The following is a 22470-nucleotide window of genomic DNA, read 5'->3' as shown; positions in this document are numbered from 1 at the left end:
GATGTTCCTCTGGTCTATAGCTTGGTGAACCTTGCCATCTGCCATGATGAACTTTTGGAGAGGGTCTGATGTTCTTGTTGTTGCCTCACCTCCTAACTGTCTCCACAGTTTTCAGAATCCTGCTGAAGATACAACCAAGTCTCCTGGGGCCTTATTTATAAAGCATGCGGATGCACAGATTTGGTCTTAGAGTGTGCATACGCTTAAATCCACGGCAACGCCCATATTTATAAAAATGTTTTTTGACGTGGAAAAGTGCTTAGAGCCACGTCAGGGTCTGAGCAGATGTACACACTTTTCCTGGTCAGATTACTGCATGCTTTTGGAAACTTAAGCTATTCTTGCAGCTCGTCAAGGATTTGGACGATGACAGGTGATCTTTTATATGTAAATTACATTAATTAGGTGTCGTTTAAAACGCGGAGAACTGAAACCACTCAACTGCGCGAGTTCAAGATCATTTGCGATTTATAGATTTCACATCTGAAAGAGAGGCGTACGCACATCGGAGAAATGATCGTAAGATCAAATTTAGGACGGTTTCTGCTCGTTTTATAAATATCTTTGCTTTTGAATTTCCAACAACAGGCATATTTATTTATATAGCATGCTTTATAACTTTAACATATGCTTAAATTTTATGTATGATCAGTTCCTCTTTCAGTAAGCAACTGTTTAATTTGTTTATTTTCAACAACATTTGGCGGAAGTTAAAGTCTTTGTGTGTGAAGACTCCACCCCTTTTGGAGTTCTTTCAGCTTTATCTACTTGGATTCGTAGGGTCAAATAGAATCTAGTTTTAACATCTCTATTTTTTAAATTGTGTTAAAGTCAGCATGAAATCAAAATTGACCCTATTTACTTTGTTAGTGCATATTACTAGTCTTGTGGTGAACAATTAATCCGTGCAAGTTAAAACACCGAAAAAATTGTTTGTCGCAGTAATCTTTAATTAAAATCAGAAAAGTTACTTCCGGTCTGGAATGGCGTTCCTTCTCTGATAACGTCAGTTTGACGACTTCGGTTGAAAACGCATAAACCACTCTTCTGCAACCGTTCGTCTGCTATGAGTGAGAGATGGAGAGGAGGAGCGCTAAAGTAAAACTCTGCCCTCTATTCAATATGTTTCGCTTGGAAATACGTCACAACACTGGAGAAAAGACATTACCAACTGCCGGTTCACGGGGACTTTAAAGTGAGCTTGTGTTAATGCGTTATGGTCACGTTAAATTGGCCTAAATTCAACACAACAGAAATTTTCTTCACACAGTATGAGTTGAAGTCTGACACCTTTTTTCCACCCTCTTTTGACTGACAGGATATAATCCGCCCAGATCATCAGCTGTTTTTAAACAATGGCTGATAGCGCACATAATTGCTTTTATCGGCCGATTTATTGGTGCATCCCAAAACTGTACCATTGTATGAATAAAACAAATCTCAATAAATGAAAAAACCTTTACATATGAGATTTATTTCCTTTTATTTTTAACATAGTTTTGGTTCAAGAGTACAAATATTCATGGTCAACAATTAAAAATACATTTTAATAAAATAATAAGTTCTATTATTAACAGATTATTGATGTTGTATTTTTTTTTATCCTTGTTAAAGGCTGTGAGATGTGGATATGGACATCTGTGTTTCAGCTAGAGAATTATTTCAGTCTAAAATGTTTATTTAAAAGCAGAGCAGATGAATTATGAGTAAATGCGAAGCCAGAATCAGGATATTGTCATGTCATCAGTGCAAATCATACTGTATGTTAACTAAACCAGCAAATGATACCTATACTGAGGAGTGGCAAACGTTTAATATGTGGGAGTATCAGTAAACATAATGTTTACTGATAAAATACAATACAATCAATCAAAAGATCTAAAACTTCTGCTTTAACATATGACCATAATTTTACCATTTATATCTATTAAAAAAGTTGTGGAGGGGGGGGTTGAAGAAAGAGTCTTTCAGTCACGTAAACCTTCACATCAATGAATTATAAGTGCAACCATGTGCAGGAATATTTAATAAAGACACGATACTGTAAAAATGTGTGTGCTGTTTCTTAAATTAGCAGGGCTCCAGACCTAAAAAATGATTATGAATAAATTGACCTTTCAGAGTTTTTCAAAAAGAAAGGGAAGACTTGACAGCCTCCGCATTATAAAGTAAGTGGTAAGACATTTTGTTAATGATTGTGCCAGAAGAATAGTGTGAGAAATTTCTTACGTCTGCTTTTTCAGTATCATCTCAGTCAGCTTTTATTGTTTCACGCATGCGCAGTAAGATGATTTAAGTGTTTTCAGTGTGGATGAGGAGTGTTTTGAAACAAAATTGCCATTTTCAAATGTATCCAGATTAATATAGACAGCCTTAGATGATGCCTTTGGTAAACGTGCTGTAGAGAGTGTGTGTGTGTGTGTTTGTGTGAGACTAACAATCACTCATCCTTCATTTATTTGTATGTGTTTGTTCAAAGCTCTGTTGACTGTGGTTGATCAAGGAGATGCAGTGAACTAAATATTAGCCTCAATCTCTCCTGATCACGACCCCTCTTCGACTCGGCCCCAGATAACGATGATATAATGTGAGTTAACCAATATTATTTTAACCAGTTATATTTTAAATGATGGGCACATCAGCAGCCATTTTAGTGATAGTCTGGAGCCCTGAATAAGAGTCTGTTTATTTTATGATGACTGCGAGATAAAAGTGCATAACATCTTGCTGTCTGACTTTAATGCAAGCGGTCCGGATATGTATAAAAGTGTGAAGCAGCGGAAGTGTTAGAAAGCGTAGGGTCCCACGACGATGGTGAGCCGTAGTAAAGAGCTGGAGCGATAGTTCATCAGCGTGTGTTGAGTGATCATCTCCAGATCCACGATCAGCTCCAGCGGACCCTCCAGGGACTTGGTCAAGACCAGCATCGCACCGACGCTGCTGAAGCGCTAATGCAATGAAGGACAAACATACGCAAATCAGATACAAAGAGAGCAATATTCCCAAATCTATCATCAAATTTAATCAATTATGGTGGCAGAATATAATAAGATAATAAGAAGATTATTTCTCAAGATAGCGGAAGACTCCAAGCACATGTAGAGAAAATATAAAATGTGCAACATTTTCTATGGATTTTATTTGTTCTTTAATTTGCCATGTATAATATATGCAGAAATAAATAGTGCAGACAAAACAAACAAACAAAAAATAAAACAGGTTATCAAACAAGGGATTGTAACCCACAACAATGTGCACAGTGGTGTCAAGAAGTCATTCATAATAGATAATGTGAGACTAGGCTACTAATTACAGTTTGTTAAGGGTGGATTCTGGAAATACTGTGCTGCACTGATGCTGTTAGATCTTAATGCCACTTTTGATACTATTGATCACAGTATTTATATAAACTTAGATGAAGCACATGAAAAGATGAATAAATACTGCAACAAATGTATTGCTCTTTGTTAGTTCATTCATTAATAAACATTAACTAATCTGACCTATTGTAAAGCATCTTAGTACATTTATTTTTGAAGATGGGTTATGAAAATCAACAAGTCAAACTTAAAACAGCATGATTTCCCTAGTGAAAAATAAATATACTAAAATCTATTTTAATACATTTATTTTATGCTAAGTGTACTATAATTGCATTTACATTTGCATGTACTTAATATAAATACCCTGCAATTGTACTTTTAGTATACTAAATTGGTATACTTAAAGTCTGCTAAACTGGAACATGAATTTTTGTGTTGAGGTCCATCTAAAGATATACTTAAGTATATTTGATTGTGCTAAAGTGGAACTATTGCAAGTATACTTTAGTACAAGTATATATATCTTGCATTCAAATTATACAGTGATCATACTATCCTTATTAATAGTGATATTAAACACATTTTAGGCTTCATTTTTATAAATATGCATTGTGCAATAAAGAAGAACTGCAAATAAAGTTTAATTAAAATATTTATGTCAGTATGTCTGTAAATAGTCAACATTTGGAGCGGATCAAAACCCTTCATCAAAGTTTCCTACAACCTTCTTCTAAGGACAACTTTTTTGATCCACTTCAAATGCTGACTACTGTATATTAATGGGTTTTTAGTTAGTGTGAAATGAATGTAGGCCTATTTTAAATACATTTTGGTAGGGTTTTTTCACTGGGGCAGACTCTGCATCCATTGCCTCTGACATGTTTTCTCACCGTCACGTACTTAACTCTGAAACTCTTAAGGAAATCCAGAGTTACATAAACTCATAATTATGAGTTGTGCTGATGTTCATGGGCATTTTAAATACATTCTTTCTGACATGACTTGAAAACCCTGTAACTGCTGAAGCTAAACCTTGACCCCCATTGGCCTGCCCCAATGTCCTACTATTGGTTGAACCTCAATGATTGATATGTTTTGAACACGCCGTAAAGCCAATGCCATCACACTCACCAACAATCAGTTTTGCTGTACTTTTGCTAAACAACCGAACTCACTGGAGTGCACACTATTGTGTTGCAGATGACAAGGAGTTTAATGCTTATGTTGCATTCTGTTCATTTTTATATGTTTATTATATGTTTGAGTTAAATATGCGAAGAAGCTCCACCCCTGGTGTGTGTGTGTGAGGGAAAGTGGGGAGAAGGGAGCAGAAGGTTGCCTCGCTGTTTCAAGTGCGGTTCTCTGTTCAAGTCGGGGTGTGTACGGCGTGGGTTGTGGCCTACAACAGCCCAAATAAACACCCCTTTCCAATAGCACGTCTCATTGTTGTTTGAAAATGCTACAATATTTAACAGATTAACAGAACAATTAACAGAACTGTCTGTGTTTTAGTGCGCGCACAAGAATAAAACTAATGTGCCGTTTATGCAATTGCTTCATGTTGCGTTAATGACAGATCATGTCAGGTAAAAGGGAAGCAAAACATTCTTGATATTTAATGTTGTGTCTAATGGTTTTATTTCTTCAACAGCTTAAAGTTTAATGCATGTTCGTGTTGTATAGCAACCAGCTGTTTCACGTTTATTTTCACGCACCGCTGTGTCTATATTAATAATTTTGTCGGCAATTCACAGTCTTTTAATCCATAACTTGTGCTGTCATTAATAGTTGTCATTTATAAAGTCTGTGCGCTTATAGCTGTAGTTGTAACAGTATAGAGAGAACACAAAGCAACACCAGTTTAACGTAGTTTATATCTGTGTGGTGGCGCAACAGGTAAGCCGGGTGCTCTTGTGCAACAGCGGCCCGCGTGACCCGGGTTTGATTCCAGCGTATCCACGTACTGGATCCTGTTTTCAATATACTTATAAATCTGTTCGTATTGTCTCACTGATGTTCACTGGGTAAGTAAGTTACTGGTATACTGGTGCTGTCTGTAAAAGGCATATTCTAAAGCTGTAACTTATTTAAAGCACACTATAATGATGCCATTAGCACACTACATGTTAACTTGGAATGCCATTGCAATGTGTTTTAACATCACTAAAACTTTGTTATCAGTATAATATTAATGTATGTTCAACACTCTTACAGTATAATTGAATTGCAATTCTAATGTCACCAAAATACATTTGAAGTTTATGCTGAGTGAATTCTGCATTTCAAAACTTAAATACAAGAGTATATTTAAAGTGTACTTAAGTATACTTGGAATAGTTCCACTTTAGCACAAACAAGTATATTTAATACAGCTTTAGTTGAACTTCAGCACTGCTTTTGGACAACTAAAATGCATTTAGTACAAAATTAGTTGTTCCGATTTAGCAGACTTTAAGTATCCCAATTTATAGCGTGCCACAAGTACATTTAGTTATACTAAAGTACATACAAATAAATTGTGCTTAAGTATACTATTTTTTCACAAGGGTTGTCTTTCCCATCTTCTTTTTTAACTGAAGTGACTCGTAATCTTTTTAAAAAAGCTTCAAGGAAAACTGTATTTATTTTTCTGAACCTTGTGGCAGATATTTTTCTTTTGTCATTGAGGAGCTCGGAAGCATAAAAGGAGGAGCGACGACAGTGAAGGATGAGAGAGGACCAGGCCTGGACTATTTATGTTGTTTATGTGCGTGCGGCACTCGTCCGTGAGGGGCTTTTACATTCATTTTGTTGTTTGTTTATTTTATGAATAAAGTTATGTGTGAAATGTTTGCTGGTTCCTACCTTTTTCTTCATACCTCGCTACAAAGACATTTAAGCATCACACCTCTCTCACACACACCTAAATTAAAGGAGCATTTTAAAAGGTGGCAGTGACAGAGAGAGTATTAAACTCACAGTGCTCACCAAATGCTGAATTAAACCCATAACATGTGATGCAGCAAGCACTGCTCTTAGGGAAACAGTCAGGACAGAGCCCATCTCATTCTGTTTTCTCATGATGTTGTGCTACCAGGGAAATCAAAACTAATTCATGTGAGGGAAATGCACTACACAAATAAACCTGGTGGGCATTACCTTGCCTAACTGTTCAAATGAGAGAAGAGGGAAAGACTGATGATCAGTAATACTGAATTTGCCCATAAACAGCTTGTTGCTAATACAGCTGGCTTACAGCGCCACTCAGTGGTCAAACCACAATAGTTCAACAAACCACTGAACTGACTTCAGCTGATCAAGGACACTACTGTCTTTTAGAGCTGCTGTACAGAAATGAACTCTGTTTGCATCATTCAATCATTTGAATCAAATTGACAATGATAAAATTAAGCCACCACTTTAAACATGTTTAAAACGGCCAAGAATATATTTTGACAGAAAGAATCATCAAATTAAATGGCTATAGGTGCTGTAGTGAAACCGTGGTTCATTTTGTAAGGGTGTGACACTTGAGTGTTGGTTACTCACCCTAAGGAAGAACTCTCCTCCATCATTTCCAGCTTTAATCCTGAAGGTGTAGTGAGCGCTGGGGAAGATGTTTGTGGCTTGAATCTGAAAGATATCTGCCGGTACGCTGCGCTCCGAATGAAGACTCATGTATTTGTAAACGATAGACTGCGGCAGGCCTCGACACGCAGCCGCAGACTGGCACGAACACCGGCTAGGAATGAAAGCAAGAAGATAACTCTTTTTTTTTTTCATGCTTAAATGCGTTCAGTCACAACTTGAAAGTGTCTCTGGTGGGTGTCTGTGCTCTTCATTTCTTACTTTTCTGCTGTCAGCACGTACGGCTCCTGACACGGGTTCTGAGGGTAACAGCGATGGCCTCCATAATAGTTCCAGCACATCTCATCTTCCCTACACTCATGGCCCGTTTCACACTCGTTGATGTCTTCCAGACCAGAGAACAGATTGCGATTAGAAATATGTCATATCTATAATATATGAGAATGCAGAACTTACAACTTCCAATCTCGCTCCTTGGTGCTCCTTCATCTCTCAAGACTGATGTAATACTGCAAGGCTTAAGAAATCTAGTGCTGACCCTAATAATTTTGCCAACTTTCATCTAATTTGTAATTGACCATTTCTTTCAAAAACATTAGAAAGATTGTTGCAGATTAGGTCCGTGCTCACCTTTTGAAAAACAATCTGTTTGAACAATTTCAGTCTGGTTTCCATCCATTACATGGTACAGAGACAGCCATGTTAGCAGTGATCTGTTGATGGCGGATGATTCTGGACTCTTAGCTATACTCATCTTGCTTGATCAAAGTAATATATATATATATATATATATATATATATATATATATATATATATATATATATATATATATATATATATATAGTCTTCAATACCAATTCTCATGAAGTTATTTTAGATAGATTAATCTCTATTGGTATTACTGGTGTCCCTCTCACTTGGTTTAGATCCCATTTCTTTGGTCGCACTCAATCATATTCCTCATCTGTTACCACTGGTGTTCCTCAAGGCTCTGTCTTGGGCCCTCTTTTATTTATTATCTACCTATTACCTCTGGGTCATATTTTTAGGAAATTTGGTATTAATTTCCACTGCTATGGGGATGACACTTAGCTCTCTTTGTCGTCCAAGTCTAATTCTACTCTTCTTTCTTCTTCCCTCTGGGACTGTTTAGATGAGATCAAATCCTGGTTCTTGTGCAATTTTCTCAAGCTAAATACAAGACGTTCTTCTTGTTGGCACTAAATCCAATTTGGCAAAATTTAACAGTTTTTCATGTCTTAAAACTTGTCTTTTTCCTGATTGATTTTAATTTATGGATTATCTTAATGCTGAACAGATGTTGCTTTGACTATATTGCTGTCTTGCACAAAAAAACACATTTTTCATGTTGAATGTACTGTTTCAGTGAGAAATACGTCAAATTACAGAAGTACACTCTTAGAATAAAAGGTTCTATATGGAACCTTAAAGTGTTCCGTCAGGGGCTTCATATATATATATAGAGAGAGAGAGAGAGAGAGAGAGAGAGAGAGAGAGAGAGCCCTTTAGGAGTTCCCATCATGAGGTCATTTTGTGGATTCAGCTACAAGTAATAAATCTTTTTTTTTTTTTAATTTAGATTAATTCAACAGCTCATAAACATACCTTATCACTATATATATATAAAAAATGAAATAGTCTGTTAAACATGAAAGTATTATGCAGTCATTTAAGACATCTCTCCTTATATAGACCCTTTTTGGCATACAGAGTTCTTTAAACTGAGTCCAGAACCCCATTCAAATTTTTTTCTAAGAGTGTAACATTGCCAATAGAAATTCCATTCACATGATGAACACACCTACTGTTACCCTCACAAAAAAAAAGAAAAAAAAGAAAAAGAAGTTCATTCAAGTGTGCTATTGGCATACTTATTTTAAACTAAAACTATACTTTCAATCTAGTTTTTATGTACTTTTCAGAAATATACTTAAAATGATACTTAAATAAAATGCATAAAACAAAAAATTACACAAAAGATAGGTATGTGAATCTTTGTATAGTGCACTGGTTGTGTAGATAAAATCTACTTAAAGTACAGTTAAAGGTACATTTCAAGTATAAAAATTAATACCTAAATAGGAAAATATAAGTATACTTAAAGTGCCAAAATAAAGTATAAATAGTAAACTATAAGTATGACGTTAAGTTCACCTAAAGAAAACTTTCAGTATAGAACTACTAAACTAGTAGTTTACTGAGAGTATACTTCAAAGTGTACTTTCATAAACTAAAAAATGTGTATTTAAGTATTTAACTAGTAAGCTATTAGTATACCTATAAGTACAAATGAAAAGCATAGTTGTAAACTAGGTGTACTCAGTTTACAACTGTTACACATAAAGTATACTTTTATACACTAAAGTGGGCCAATTTAGTCCCAAGTAGTATTGAAACAGTACACTTACAAGTATACTACTAGTATACTTACTACATAAAGCATACTTAAAAACATACTTGAACTTTATTTAAGTATACTTCATAAAATGAACTTGAAGTATACTTATTTTTGTAAGGGTATAGGTATAGGGTATAAGGATATAACGTCTGCTCTTCCGTTTTTAATTCACTTGCACTTTGCACTTTTTTGCACAATGCAATTTATATAATAAATTTTGTATTTTTCTAGACTTCAGTCTTTTTTTGGATTCAGTGTGCGACCAGCCACTTTTTTCTGTTTTGCTCAAGTTTATTTCTTTTGGTTCTACGCACCTGAAGGAAACAAGATTTTTGCAACTGTGAGCGCAACAACTTTCTTTCATGTAAGGGTATAGGCACCATGACAAAGACTATAGCAAGATATGCAAAACAAAGTTCATCTAACATCTTTCTGTCAGTTTAGAACAAATAAACAGCCTTTCTGTTTCATACTTATCGATTAAAGAAATAAAAAAGAAAAAAAAAAAGTAACAGAGGGGGTGAAGCAACATTTGGGCCCTGCATTGTTTCCATGAGCATGTGTTTGAGAATTCCTGGCCCATCTTGCTCTGATGTGAAATATCTGGGTGTGGATGGATAGAGATGAGGCCAGGCAAAGATGAGCGCTATATTTTATGAAGGAGGAGGTCGATACCTTGACACATTCTTGTTCTCTGCAGTTGATATCCCTCTGGGCAGGTGCAGGAATATCCGCCCGGGCTGTTCATACACACGTACTGGCACATGTAGCTGGAGAAGGCGCACTCATCGATGTCTAGACACACACCAGAACAACATTGTTCAACCAGGCTGAATTGAACTTGTTTCATAATTGATGAACTTTACTCACTTATTGAACTGAACTGAACCAACAATGAACTGATTTGATCTGAATAATGACAATATTGTCTTTTTAGAGCTGAATTTGAATTTGCCTCATATTTGATGACGTTTTCGTCATCAGTTCTGTTACTTTCTGTTTATTATTGAGAAGCTGCTTTGAAACAATTTCTATTGCATGAAGTGCTATAAAAATAAAGGTGACTTGACTTGACTCAAGCATAATGATCTTTGTCTAGAACAATCTAGCTGATGATAAAGAATGAAATAATAAACAATTAAAATTTGGAAATCGAACATTTGCTGAATTTTAGATGAAAATGCACATATACAAATGCATTTCAGTTTTGCTGAGTAAATAAACAAGGTAAACTGAAGCACTTTGCAAGCAGATTAATTAACTCAACCCAAACATATGAAATTAATCATAAATATGCAAAGCAAATATGTAATATGCACGATATGTGCGATATTTCCCTTACAACGCAGTGGATCAAAGACCAACAACTGGCCTATAAAGAATTCAAAATACTTTATTACAATAGTGTAATCACAAAAATTACTACACTATTGTGTTTTTTTAATATTGATGCATATTTAAATTCATATATATAATATGTTTGAATAGCTGTTTTAATTCAGCACTTTCTTGTCAACAGCCAGACTTGTTCCTTGCAATAAACGATATAGCAGTTGTTTGATTTGTATTTATTCATTGCGCCCTCTTGTGGACTGTTGATTTACAAATCTGGTGTTCATTTATCTTTACCTCTAACTGAAACCATTTCTTTAGAATCTTTGAAGTAAAAAATTATTTAAATTCCCTTTGGGCAGCTCTCATTACTATATAAGCACTGAGCATTTTTCAGCGCTCACAGCGTGTTCAAAATAATGCACTCGAGTAAGTAGAGAGTGTACTCAAATCAAGCACAGGAACATGCAGCATCAGCACTGACCCACACAAGAGACTGAATCCGGGGCGAGTTCATAACCCTGATCACACTGGCAGATGTACGAGCCCAGCAGGTTGAAACACTGATGCTGGCACGGCTGAGCCAGATCACACTCATTCACATCTGAAACACAAGCCAAATCCATTCAGTTACTAACATGAGTACAATTATACTGTACGTGCACTCTGTCTACATTTAATCTACTCATGGTGACATTCAGCATAATATTTTATATATCTTCTCCCACAATAAAAAACAGTTCCAAAACAAGCCAAAGTGTGTGATATGTATTGTAATTGTTGTTTTAATGATGTGTGAGCTGACATTATTAATTCTGTTTTACCCAAACAAAAACAGGCCTTAATAGTGCTCACTTTCACTTCATAATGAAACTTATTAGAATGACACTGAAAATCAAGACATGAGGGCAAAAATGCCTTATATTCTTATAATGTCTTATATTTATATCATACGATATAGATGTGCAATATCATACGAGCAAGAGTGCTGTTTTTCCAGAATAAAGGCACAATTGCAAATGTACTATTTTATACAACAGTTTAATGATCAAAAAGTTAATAGTGATTATGTTCACCTGTGTCTAGTTTAGTTAATCATTATCCTGTGTATGATATAGCCCTTTGTTTCAAATGTCCTTTGTTGGTTCTTGTTTTGCTATGTCAATGTTTTAGTTCAAACAATTAAAGTGTGACATGTTTTTCCTTCTGTATTATATGTTCTTTGGTGTTTCAGAGGTTTTTTTTGTTTTGTTTTTTTTTCATAAAACAGCCTGTAATTAGATCCTCACATCTACTACTCATTCCACTCCACATTCCACTCTCACTCCACAACCACAACGTTACAGAAGAACCTAGTTAAAAATGGACATAACGGCTGTTTAAATCCTCCTCCTCACCCATGAGTTTTTGGACCTTTCATGCCAAGAAACTCAGTATCCCATCAGTGACAGACCTCTTTTTATTGAGCCGGACTTAATGAACCCATAAAATCAAGGTTGGCCATCAATTGTCCTCAAGAGAAAGGCTGTGAATTTGTAGAACTGGCATCAATTTATCCTAGAGTCAACGCACTCTTGAAATGCCCATCAGATGAAAGCAGTGGTTCTCAAACCTATCAGAACATCCAAGTACCACCTAGTCACTAGTGTGTTCACTTTGAATGTTGTTTCACATTGGGCAAATAGAAATATTGTTGAGATCAGACAAAATGCCATATTTTGATTAATATAAATATTCCTGTAGATCAGTTAAAACATGCTGCTGCTTGAGTGTCATCAGTCCCTAGCAGAGCAGCAACTAAACAACACACATAGGGGCAGTTGTGGCCTAATGGTTAGAGAGTCTGACTTGTAGCCCTAAGGTCATGGGTTCAAGTCTCAGTAGGCAGGAAATGTAAGAGGGGGGAGTGAATGAACAGCGCCCTCTTCTACTCTCATTACCCACAACTGAGGTGCCCTTGAACAAGACACCTAACCCCCAATCGCTTCCCGGGCGCCGCAGCAAATATGGCTGCCCACTGCTCTGGGTGTGTGTTCAGTGTGTGTTCAATAATCACTGCTGTGTGTGTGCACTTGGATGGTTGAAATGCAGAGCACAAATTCCAAGTATGGGAAACCATACTTGGCTACATGTCACATCACTTCATATCCTGCAGTAGTAACATTAAGTTAAGTTTTGCACTAATAAACATATGATAAAAATGTGAAAAATTTGTGCAGTTTATTGCTTCTCCCAACTCTTCTCCCATCTCGTTTAACCTAGTTCTGCTCTCGTGTTCCTACACCTTCCTCCTCCACCGACTCTGCCAGGGTCTTCATTGGCTCCTCTGACTTCTCATCATCCTCCTGCTCTGCCAGCTCTCCCCAATTCTCTGGTTTCACCGGTGCGACCACGGTCTCCTGGCTTGCTAGATCCACTGAGGTCTTCAGAGTCATGGCCTAAGCCTAGGACCTTTGACCTTTAAGCTCCACTTCGGCCCTCCGAGCCCCTGATTCCGCCTTGGCCCTACAAACCCTCGGCTCCACCAAGGCTCTTCATCCTTCTGGCTCCACAGCAATCCCTCATCCTTCAGGCCTCACCGTGGCCTTTTGATCTTCTGGCTCATCCGGACCTTCACACCTTTAGCTCTACCATGTTCTTCCATCCGGCTCCACCTCTTTCTTCCGATGCCCTGGATCCACCCTGGTCCTCTGATCCTCTGGTTCCACCTTGGGTCTCCAATTCTGCAGCATGGCCCTGCTCCTCCAGTCCTACAGCTCCACCCTTGTCTCCCCACCTTCTCAACCTCGGCCTTCTAAATCCCTGGCTCTGCTGTGGTCAATTGTTCCTCCTGCTCTGCCAGCTCTCCCTAATTCTCTGGTTTCACCGGTGTGACCACGGTCTCCTGGCTTGCTAGATCCACTGAGGTCTTCAGAGTCATGGCCTAAGCCTAGGACCTTTGACCTTTAAGCTCCACTTCGGCCCTCCGAACCCCTGATTCCACCTTGGCCCTACAAACCCTCGGCTCCACCAAGGCACCGTAGCCTTTTGATTTTCTGGCTCTTCCGGACCTTCACACCTTTTGCTCTACCATGTTCTTCCATTCGGCTCCACCTCTTTCTTCCGATGCCCTGGATCCACCCTGGTCCTCTGATCCTCCTGCTCTGCCAGCTCTCCCTAATTCATGCAACCATGGTCTCATGGCTTGCCAGATCCACTGTGGTCTTCCGAGACGTGGCCTAAGCCTGGGACATTTAGGCTCCACTTCTTCCCTCTATGCCCCTGATTCCACCTTGGCCCTACAAACCTTCGTCTCCACTGCAGTTCTTCATCCTTCTGACTCCACAGCAGTCCCTAATCCTTCTGGCCTTACCATTGTCTTTTGATTTTCTGGCTGCACCTTGGACTTCCGGACCTTCACCCCTTTTGCTCTAGCAGCATGGCCCTGCTCCTGCTGTCCTCCAGCTGCGCCCTGGTATTCCACTTTCTCTACCTCAGTATTCCAAATCCCTGGTCCACTGTGGTCCCCTGTTCATGCTCTCCACAATTCTCTGGCTTCACCGGTGCAACCACAGTCTCCTGGCTTGCCAGATCCACTGTGGTCTTCCGAGACGTGGCCTAAACCTAGGACATTTAGGCTCAACTTCGACCCTCCATGCCCCTGATTCCACCTTGGCCCTACAAACCTTCGGCTCCACTGCGGCTCTTCATCCTTCTGGCCTCGCTGTGCCCTTTTGATCTTCTGGCTCCACCTTGGTCTTCTGGACCTTCACACCTTTTGCTCTGCCGGGTTCCTACATCACTTTGACTCTATTGTTGTCCTCATTCCTACTGGCTCCACCTTTTTCTTCCGATCTCCCGGATCCACCTTGACCCTCCAATCCTCTGTTTCCACCTTGGGTCTCCTGCAGCATGGCCCTGCTCCTCCGGTCCTCCAACTCCGCCCTGGTCTTCCCCTACCTTCTCCACCTTTGTCTTCCAAATCCCTAGTCCACTGTAGTACACTGTTCCCTGGGCTCTGCCATTATTCTCCATCCCTCTAACTCTGCTGTGGTCTCCTATGCTGGTTCTGCCATTGTTTTCTTTCATAAAACACCCTGTGACTAGATCCTTGTCTCTGCTACTACTTCCAATCCACAACCACAATGTTACAGCTACATTTAAGATACAATATTGTCTCATTTTGACAATAATATTTTTTTTAAACAAAGCCACAACAGAACAATTGCATATCTCTGAGCAACACACAGTGGAGTTTCAATCCTAAATGAATCTGCATTCTTGAGCAAATTATTTTTTTAATTAGTAGGGCGTGTCCACATGGTGGAAATATATAATGCCATTTTCTCTCAAGTTGTTTAGTGTATTTCTTCACCGAGTCTTAAAAGCAAGTTATAGTTATAGTTGGTCACCACATGCATCTTAAGAACTGATCATAAAAGAAACATTCTTCTGTTCTTCACGAGGCTTGACAAAATCTTTCCCTGCAGATAGACCTACAGGACCTTGGATGCTTTTTCGGTGTGTTTGTACTGGTCCTAAGAGCCGCTCTTATCAGTGTGTTCTTGAGTGCATGATTTCCAAATAAAAATGCTTTTGCAGGAAACCTTTCCTCACTGAGGAATTCCTTATCATGTTGTTGATCAAAGAACATAATTCATTGGCAAAGATCTTCAAGCTTTGATTCAGAAGTTAGGCAAAGTTTCACATTCCTTACTGTTCTCAGAACAACTTACCAATGTTGATTTGCAAATGACAGCTTTGAAACCTTGGGATTGATCCCAACTGCTTTCTCTCCTTTTAAAACATGTTGTGCTAACAGATTTCACCTTTAATGTGAAGCTCCTCTTGATCCTGTCTATCCCACGAGACCTTTTAAATTCCTTTGTGAAAGATCTGAAATCAAATTCTTGGCAGAACTTTGAAGCATGCTAATCTGAGAGACTTCTTGCCCATTTATTGTGTTGACATCTCACTTAATGGTATTGAACGTGATCATAAGAGTAACCGACTATGTCTATTATTTAATCTATTACTCTAATATATAAGAAACGTCCTGTATGTTGCCCAATATTGATTCTTCTACAGTGAATATAACACTTAAAAACACTGATTGCTATCTTAACTCCCTTTAACCCCATGCAATTTTAATTCATTGGCTTAATGAAATGTACTGCTTATAAAGAGAAGGATGAGCGGTAGATCAGAAGTGTGTGTTGTTAAGGACAGGATTTGTCCACCAGAGGGTGAAAGCAAAGGCAAAACAGGATACTGAAGGATATCTTGAATTCCATTGAACACACTCACTCTCACACACACACACACACACACACACACACACACACACATGTGAGCAGAGCTGTGCAGATTAAAAAGGCAGGTCTGGTCTTTAACTCACCTATACAGCTGTGGTTGTTGCTGGCGAGCTGGTAGCCATCATTACACTCGCAGTAGTAAGAGCCAGCAGTGTTCACACATCTGTGCATGCAGTAGTGTGACAGCAGACACTCATTTCTATCTGCAAAGAGGTTAACACAAGCAGTGCTCATATAACCTATGGGATTCTTGACAGATTTGCAGGGCGATAGCAACGTCTCCTTCTTTTTTCTGTGATGATGGTTATTTTTTGATAGACCAAATCTGATGTGGAAGGACAAGTATTGACAATGCATTTTAGATTAATTAATGAAACATTCACAGGGATTTCAGGGAAATTTGAGGGGGGACCTTAGACTGAGAACTTTACTTCAGTAACTTAACTGAGTCTTAGGAATGTATTGACTAAATATATTGACTAAACCTTCCACACATGCATGCAACAGGTCCACAAATGCACAGGAATGCACACACCGGAAGAATGCACAAAACCACTTTTCTTTGCAATACAATTCACAAATATGTGTACTGTAATTTAATGCACAAATAGATGCTAAGCTGACTGTACTTGTATTCTTCCTCGAAACAAGTGTACACTCCCACCCACCAGCAGTCACTGAACACCTTCACAACGAGGCACAAAGTCAACTTTCCAGAACCTTCACCCTCTCTGCTCCTCTCTGGTGGAATGAGCTGCTGACCTTCATCTGAACTGCTAAGAACATCACAACTCTCAAAAAGCAGCTAAAATACACATCTTCTGCAAAAACAAAAGACAAAAAACTTTTTCTTCTCTGCGTTTCTCCTCCTCTCGAGCTTGCTTCCCTATCTAGCTGTCTAATAGAACTGGCAAAGTGTTTTACGAATATTGCAGGCTCTGTGACGAATTGCTTTTGTAATTCGCTTTGGATAAAAGCATCTGCTAAATGGATAAATGTAAATGAGATTGTTTGTTTTGAACACAATGGCCTGGTTTCATAGACAGGGCATAGACTAAGCCAGGATTAGGCTTTAGTTCAATTAGAACATTTAAGTAGCTTTTAAAAAACTTACCCTAGAAAAAAGCATTACTGGTGTGCATCTTGAGACAAAACAATGGCTCTGACATATTTTAAGATATGTCAGTGCTTGTTTCTTTCAGTTAAAAACAGCTCAAACATGCATTTTAGTCTGGGACTAGATTAAAGGGATAGTTCACCCAAAAATGAAAATTCTGTCATCATTTACTCACCCTCAAGTTGTTCCAAACCTGTGTGAATTTATTTATTTATTAACCTGTACGAATCTATATTTAAGCCTCGTCTATGAAACTGGGGGTCAGAGTGCTATGGGCGTGCATTAGCATGCATGAAAGAAAATGCTGGCAACTATTGTTGCCAACCAACCAAGAAATGTAAGTAGAACGATTTTTCTTTTTTTTAGCCAATTTTTATTTCGGTGCATCACTGAGACCCTTTTGAAAGACCATATTCGTTTTTATTTATTTTACTAGTATAAAATTATCATTTAGAGGACACTTGAAATATAAATAAGTGTATTATTGTTTCACCAAAGTATTTATTTGACGTTGAAAACATTAGAGAAGATCACTGAAAGTCGGAAACATTTTAAATGCAATATCTGCAGTCAATCTCCACCATTTCTCCCACAGATTAAAATACTACTAGAAAGTAGGTCAATGAGGGAAAATAAAGCTTCCCAGGCTAGTATACCTTCTCTTTTACAGTTTTCCCCATATGGACAAGTAAACCACTGTAAGACCACATTAGTTCATCCAGCAAAAACCTGCTGACCCTGTACCTTATCCAGTGTCTGCCTCTTCTATCAGTAAGTGGCTCTGCTGACTGGATTGCAGTGTGAACTCACCCACACACTGTTCTCCGTGTTTCTGGTATCCAGGATGACACTGGCAGGTGTAGGAGCCTCTGGTGTTGTAGCAGGTCTGCTCTGCACTGCAGGTGTGTGTGCCGTGAGTGCATTCGTCTACGTCTGTCCAAACACACACACTGATCAATGCATACCATGGTAAATGCAAATCTAGTAAATCACTCATTTATCACATAAAATATGTTCTTTAATGTTGTTACTGAGTGTTCTCTCGACTTTCAAAATGTCTGTTTTTTTAATGTTTTAAAAATGTTTATTTACTTTTCTTGGCTATGAAAACGTTAAGGAAACATTCCATTGTATCCTTTATGGGAATGTAACTTTTGAATGTTCTCTGAACGTTCTGAAACAAGTAGTAACATTTAAAAAATGTTAGAAGAATTTCAATAAAACGTTCCATGAACAATGTTTTTGTATTAAAAATGGAAAACATTATTAGAGACCAAAAGAACATATTTCATATTTTCATGTTTGTTTTTCAATGGAATATCAGTCTGTTTATATGTAATATCAGTTTGCTTATAGAATAAAATAAATTTGTCTAAAATGTTGCCTTTACTGAAATTATAATGTGAATTTAAATGGATTTTCTGGGAAAATTACATTTTCCAAAATGTATGTTTTCCGTTTAATGACTCAAAAGCAACTTTTTAGTTCAGAACCTTTTGGAATAGAATTCTGAAATGTAACTTTTCTGGGAATCAATGATGGGGAAAAGCAGCAACCAGCTCATGAACGTCATGAACATTCAACTTGAACTTTGAACTCCACTATTTAACTATGAAGCTACACTGAGAATTCAAATCAGCAGATCTCAGCCATTACACTGTCGTTGTGTAGCAACAAGGAATCTGTCTTGACCCACTGAATCAGTGCTTTCCTCAAATCCTGCTGTCGTACCTTGACAGAAGTTCTGCTCATCCCGTGTGAATCCAGGCGAACACTGCGTGTCTGCAGCTCTGTGGTTTGAGCGGGTCTGTGGGTTAGTGGGGTTCAGCGGGCTCTGGGGAACAGGGTCAGTGGACTGTGATGATTCGTCCCCATTACTGATGAAAATCTGGGCGTTCTGAGGGAGGCAGAGGTAACCGCCATAGTGGTTTATGCACTTCATGCCCCCTTTGCAGGCGTCAGAGACAAGGGCACACTCGTCAATGTCTGTTCACATGGAGAGAAAACTGGGGTTAGGCTTTGGAATCATGTTCTCAAAGACAAAAAGACAACAGCTGAGAGAGAGAATATTATATCAACAATATTATTTTATTACCTTTGCATACCTCTTTAATGGGATCATATTCATAGCCTTCTGTGCACTGCTGTGAATAATAAAAAAAAATCACTGTAAGAGAATCTTTTGCCTGTCAATTTAACATAATTATGGGCTGTAATAACAAAATAATCATATCTATTATTTAGCTGTATGTATGTAGGTCTGTTATGATCATTTCATATGAAGGAAGACCTTTGAGTATTTTACAAAAGTGTTTTTCTGCCCTGCCACATTTTATGCCAGTTCTTTAATCGATGGCAGCATTTTATTTTAAATTAAACTGCAATATATCTAAAAAAAAAATTCCGATTAGATCACCGTGATTTTGCCAAGTGAGACATTCCTGTCTGAAAATTTAGTCTTAAAGGATTAGTTCACTTTCAAATTAAAATTTCGTGGTAATTTACTCTCCCCCATGTCATCCAAGATGTTCATGTCTTTCTTTCTTCAGTCGAAAAGAAATTAAGGTTTTTGAGGAAATCATTCCAGGATTATTCTCCTTATAGTGGACTTCAATGGGCACCAAACGGTTGAAGGTCAAAATTACAGTTTCAGTGCAGCTTCAAAGATCTCTACATGATCCCAGATGAGAAGTTAGGGTCTTATCTAGAGAAAAAATCACTCATTTTCAAAAAAAAAAAATATATATATATATATATACATTTTAACCATAAATGCTCATCTTGAACTAGCTCTCTTCTTCGTCTCTATTTGAATTTCAGCAGTGCAGACGCTGCTAAGTGTATTACTGCCCTCCACAGGTCAGAGTTTGAACTATTTGTTATACAGTATACTTGCACAAGCATATTGTATATGACATTTTAGTTCAATTTAGTCATAGAAAATGAACAATGGTTTCTCTAGATAAGACTCTTATTCATCATCTGGGATCATGTAGGGCTCTTTGAAGCTGCACTGAAACTAACATTTGGACCATTTGGAGTCCATTGAAGTCCACTATATGGAGAATAATCCTGGAATGTTTTCCTCAAAAACCTTAATGTCTTCTTGACTGAAGAAAGAAAGACATGAACATCTTGGATGACATGGGGGTGAGTAAATTATCAGGAAAATTTAATTTGAAAGTGAACTAATCCTTTAACCCTCTCCCTACCCCTAAACCAACCCTACCGTAAAATCAGAGGGACTTGATGGTGAATCGCACTGATGTAGAAGCACCTAACCCTTGTTAAGACCACACTTGACATAAACTGTAAACTTGCCCCACAAATCTGATTGGTTGATTGGAATGTTGCTCCAGGATCACCAAGATGTTGATACTTTTTGTCTGATTAATCAATAATTGTGACAGCTCTATATGTAAATAATGCACTTGCCGTATATGACACAGGCTCTTCTGCCTCTTGAGAAACAACACAGGCAACTACTGTCATTAGCAGGTAGATTCCCAACATCATGCTGGTTCTACATGGGTTAAAGAAATCAAAAGAACACTTAACACCTGTAGATGCATCACTGCTGAACATGTGAGAACACTTCATTCTGCTGTCATTGGCTCAGCTCCAGTCACTTCGCATACTTCTCTAGAAATGCCTTTTAAAGTGCTACTGATAATGCAGCCATAAAACACTTAGAACAACGTTTCATATAAATACTGTGCGATAACACGAGCACTTAAATATGATCTGCTTCTGCACAGGCTCTGTTCACTTCACTTCGAACCCAAAACGCAAAGTCATCATTTTTAACCCTAGTCACTTTTATTAAATGAGGTTCTTATAAATCATAATGTTTGTGCAAAACAAACTGAACTTTATCACAGCTCATATAACGCTTCATATTCATGAACTGCACCAGACAACATGCGCTAACACTCACCTGAGCCGCTGTGAGACGCGTCGGGAGTCTGGAGCTCAGTCCGGAGGATGATGAGGGTCTGATGTCGGATTCGGAATGTCAGGGATGTTTGAGGAAGGCTTCGTGACGTCATGGCCGCTGCAGGAATGTGGGAGCGGTGAACAGGTTGTTTCCCGCTGCAGGAGTTGGATGTGTTTGTTTCTTGGGCTCGAGGAAGGGCAGGATGTGTCTCCCTCCACAGGCTGTTTAATAAACTCACTGATGCCAGGCATTGTGCGGAGACTTTGTAATGGCATTGTCAAGTGTATTCGAGTCCATATTGTTTCTCATTTCAATGCATTAATCATAAATGTCCTCTAGAATCTGAGAAGTATATGAAATGAAAATAACTCACTGGAACTGCTCTTCATAGCATCTCAGTTTTTTGTGCTTTCTTCATCTTAAAGGATTTCGTTACTGCATGTTGTCTTAATTCTATTGTAAAGTGACCTTGAGCTTCGAGAAAGGCTTTTTATAAATAATAATAATAATATTATTTATGCACTTGATCACTTTATGCAAGCATCTCTGTGTAAGTGCCTCTCCAGATTCAATTGGAAATTGTCCACTTTGCATTGGATTATATATATAAACATGCTAAACATAATGAGGTTTTGTGATGCATGAGCATTCTTGCTCATTTATGTTGCACTATTACTTTTAAAAGCTGTTAAAAGCATATTTTACTATATTCATTCACGTGTTTATTACATGTACATAGATGTTGCAATATTAATGATTCAGGTACTAAATATGGAGTTTAAGTTTGGTCAAAACACAACAATCCACAAAACAAAAAACTGAATCCAAAATGCAATCATTTAAACACAAGAGCTGCAAATTAGAGCCGTAATCAGACCTACAATAGCAGGAAACACTGGAAACGGAGCTCGGCTAATGAGACCTCGCTGAACAGTCAGGTTATTTGAACATACAAACAGGACATGAAGCACAGGTGATGGAAATGAGGACGTGAGAACCATTCAGTGATCGGCTCGTACGGAAGGCTCACGGGTCTCAGTGAGTCCAAACAAACACATACTGTTCTCTGCTGACTCGGACAACCGGAATCTATTCACAACATCCTCCTCTCTACTCTGCCCAGGGCTGTAGGGTATCCAGGGCCCGGTGTAGGTTGTTGCTGTGTGAACTGATGTCATGTTCCTTGGGGAGGTGGATGAGGCCCTCGATTCAGGTGAGATCATGCAAATCACAGGGGCACCTAGAATTGTCACCACCTTTATCCTCTCTACCCCTGCCCGCTTCTTCTCTGACTGCTGATGACTTCAGGTGCTTTCGCACCAGAGGAACCTTTATATAGTTCCTAGAACTCTTAGCGGAAGTACCTTGATTTTGCTGTGTTCGCACCGCAGGAACTAGGAACGATTTTAGTTCTTGGAACTCCATTTGGGGGAACTCCTACTTCAGAGTAGCACTATAGGAGATACCATTGAGGTAGGTA

At 38.3% G+C, this 22470-nt stretch overlaps 1 protein-coding gene across 2 annotated transcripts; it reads right to left on the bottom strand.

The window, feature by feature from the left end:
• Positions 1–1466: 1466 nt before the first annotated feature.
• Positions 1467–21051, bottom strand: efemp1 (EGF containing fibulin extracellular matrix protein 1). 2 transcript variants are annotated; one of them, XM_067385481.1, is made up of 11 exons: positions 20991–21051; positions 20489–20576; positions 19149–19197; positions 18785–19039; positions 17864–17986; positions 16020–16139; positions 11127–11246; positions 9986–10105; positions 7152–7275; positions 6852–7044; positions 1467–2948 (listed from the first exon to the last, which is right to left on the bottom strand). In XM_067385481.1, exons 2-11 carry the CDS (start codon positions 20567–20569, stop codon positions 2787–2789), a joined length of 1347 nt encoding a protein of 448 aa, XP_067241582.1. In that variant the 5' UTR covers positions 20570–20576; positions 20991–21051; the 3' UTR covers positions 1467–2786. The 2 variants fall into 2 exon arrangements, with proteins under 2 accessions (XP_067241582.1, XP_067241583.1); XM_067385482.1 differs by lacking the exon at positions 16020–16139.
• Between the last annotated feature and the right edge of the window lie 1419 nt (positions 21052–22470).

The sequence above is a fragment of the Chanodichthys erythropterus genome, chromosome 5 (assembly GCF_024489055.1).
Source record: "Chanodichthys erythropterus isolate Z2021 chromosome 5, ASM2448905v1, whole genome shotgun sequence".
In the NCBI taxonomy this organism is placed as follows: Eukaryota; Metazoa; Chordata; class Actinopteri; order Cypriniformes; family Xenocyprididae; genus Chanodichthys; species Chanodichthys erythropterus.
The sequence above is the reverse complement of the archived record's forward strand: the minus strand, read 5'-3'. Positions and strand labels throughout refer to the sequence as shown.

What these genes read in the sequence shown, in the direction of transcription:
- efemp1 (XM_067385481.1), bottom strand. Translation starts at nt 20,569, where the DNA reads ATGATGTTGGGAATCTACCTGCTAATGACAGTAGTTGCCTGTGTTGTT. An exon ending in TGAGCAGAACTTCTGTCAAG is followed by an intron (nt 17,987 to 18,784) that starts GTACGACAGCAG and finishes GTGTTTGGACAG; the next exon opens with ACGTAGACGAATGCACTCAC. An exon ending in ACACGGAGAACAGTGTGTGG is followed by an intron (nt 16,140 to 17,863) that starts GTGAGTTCACAC and finishes ACCTCTTTGCAG; the next exon opens with ATAGAAATGAGTGTCTGCTG.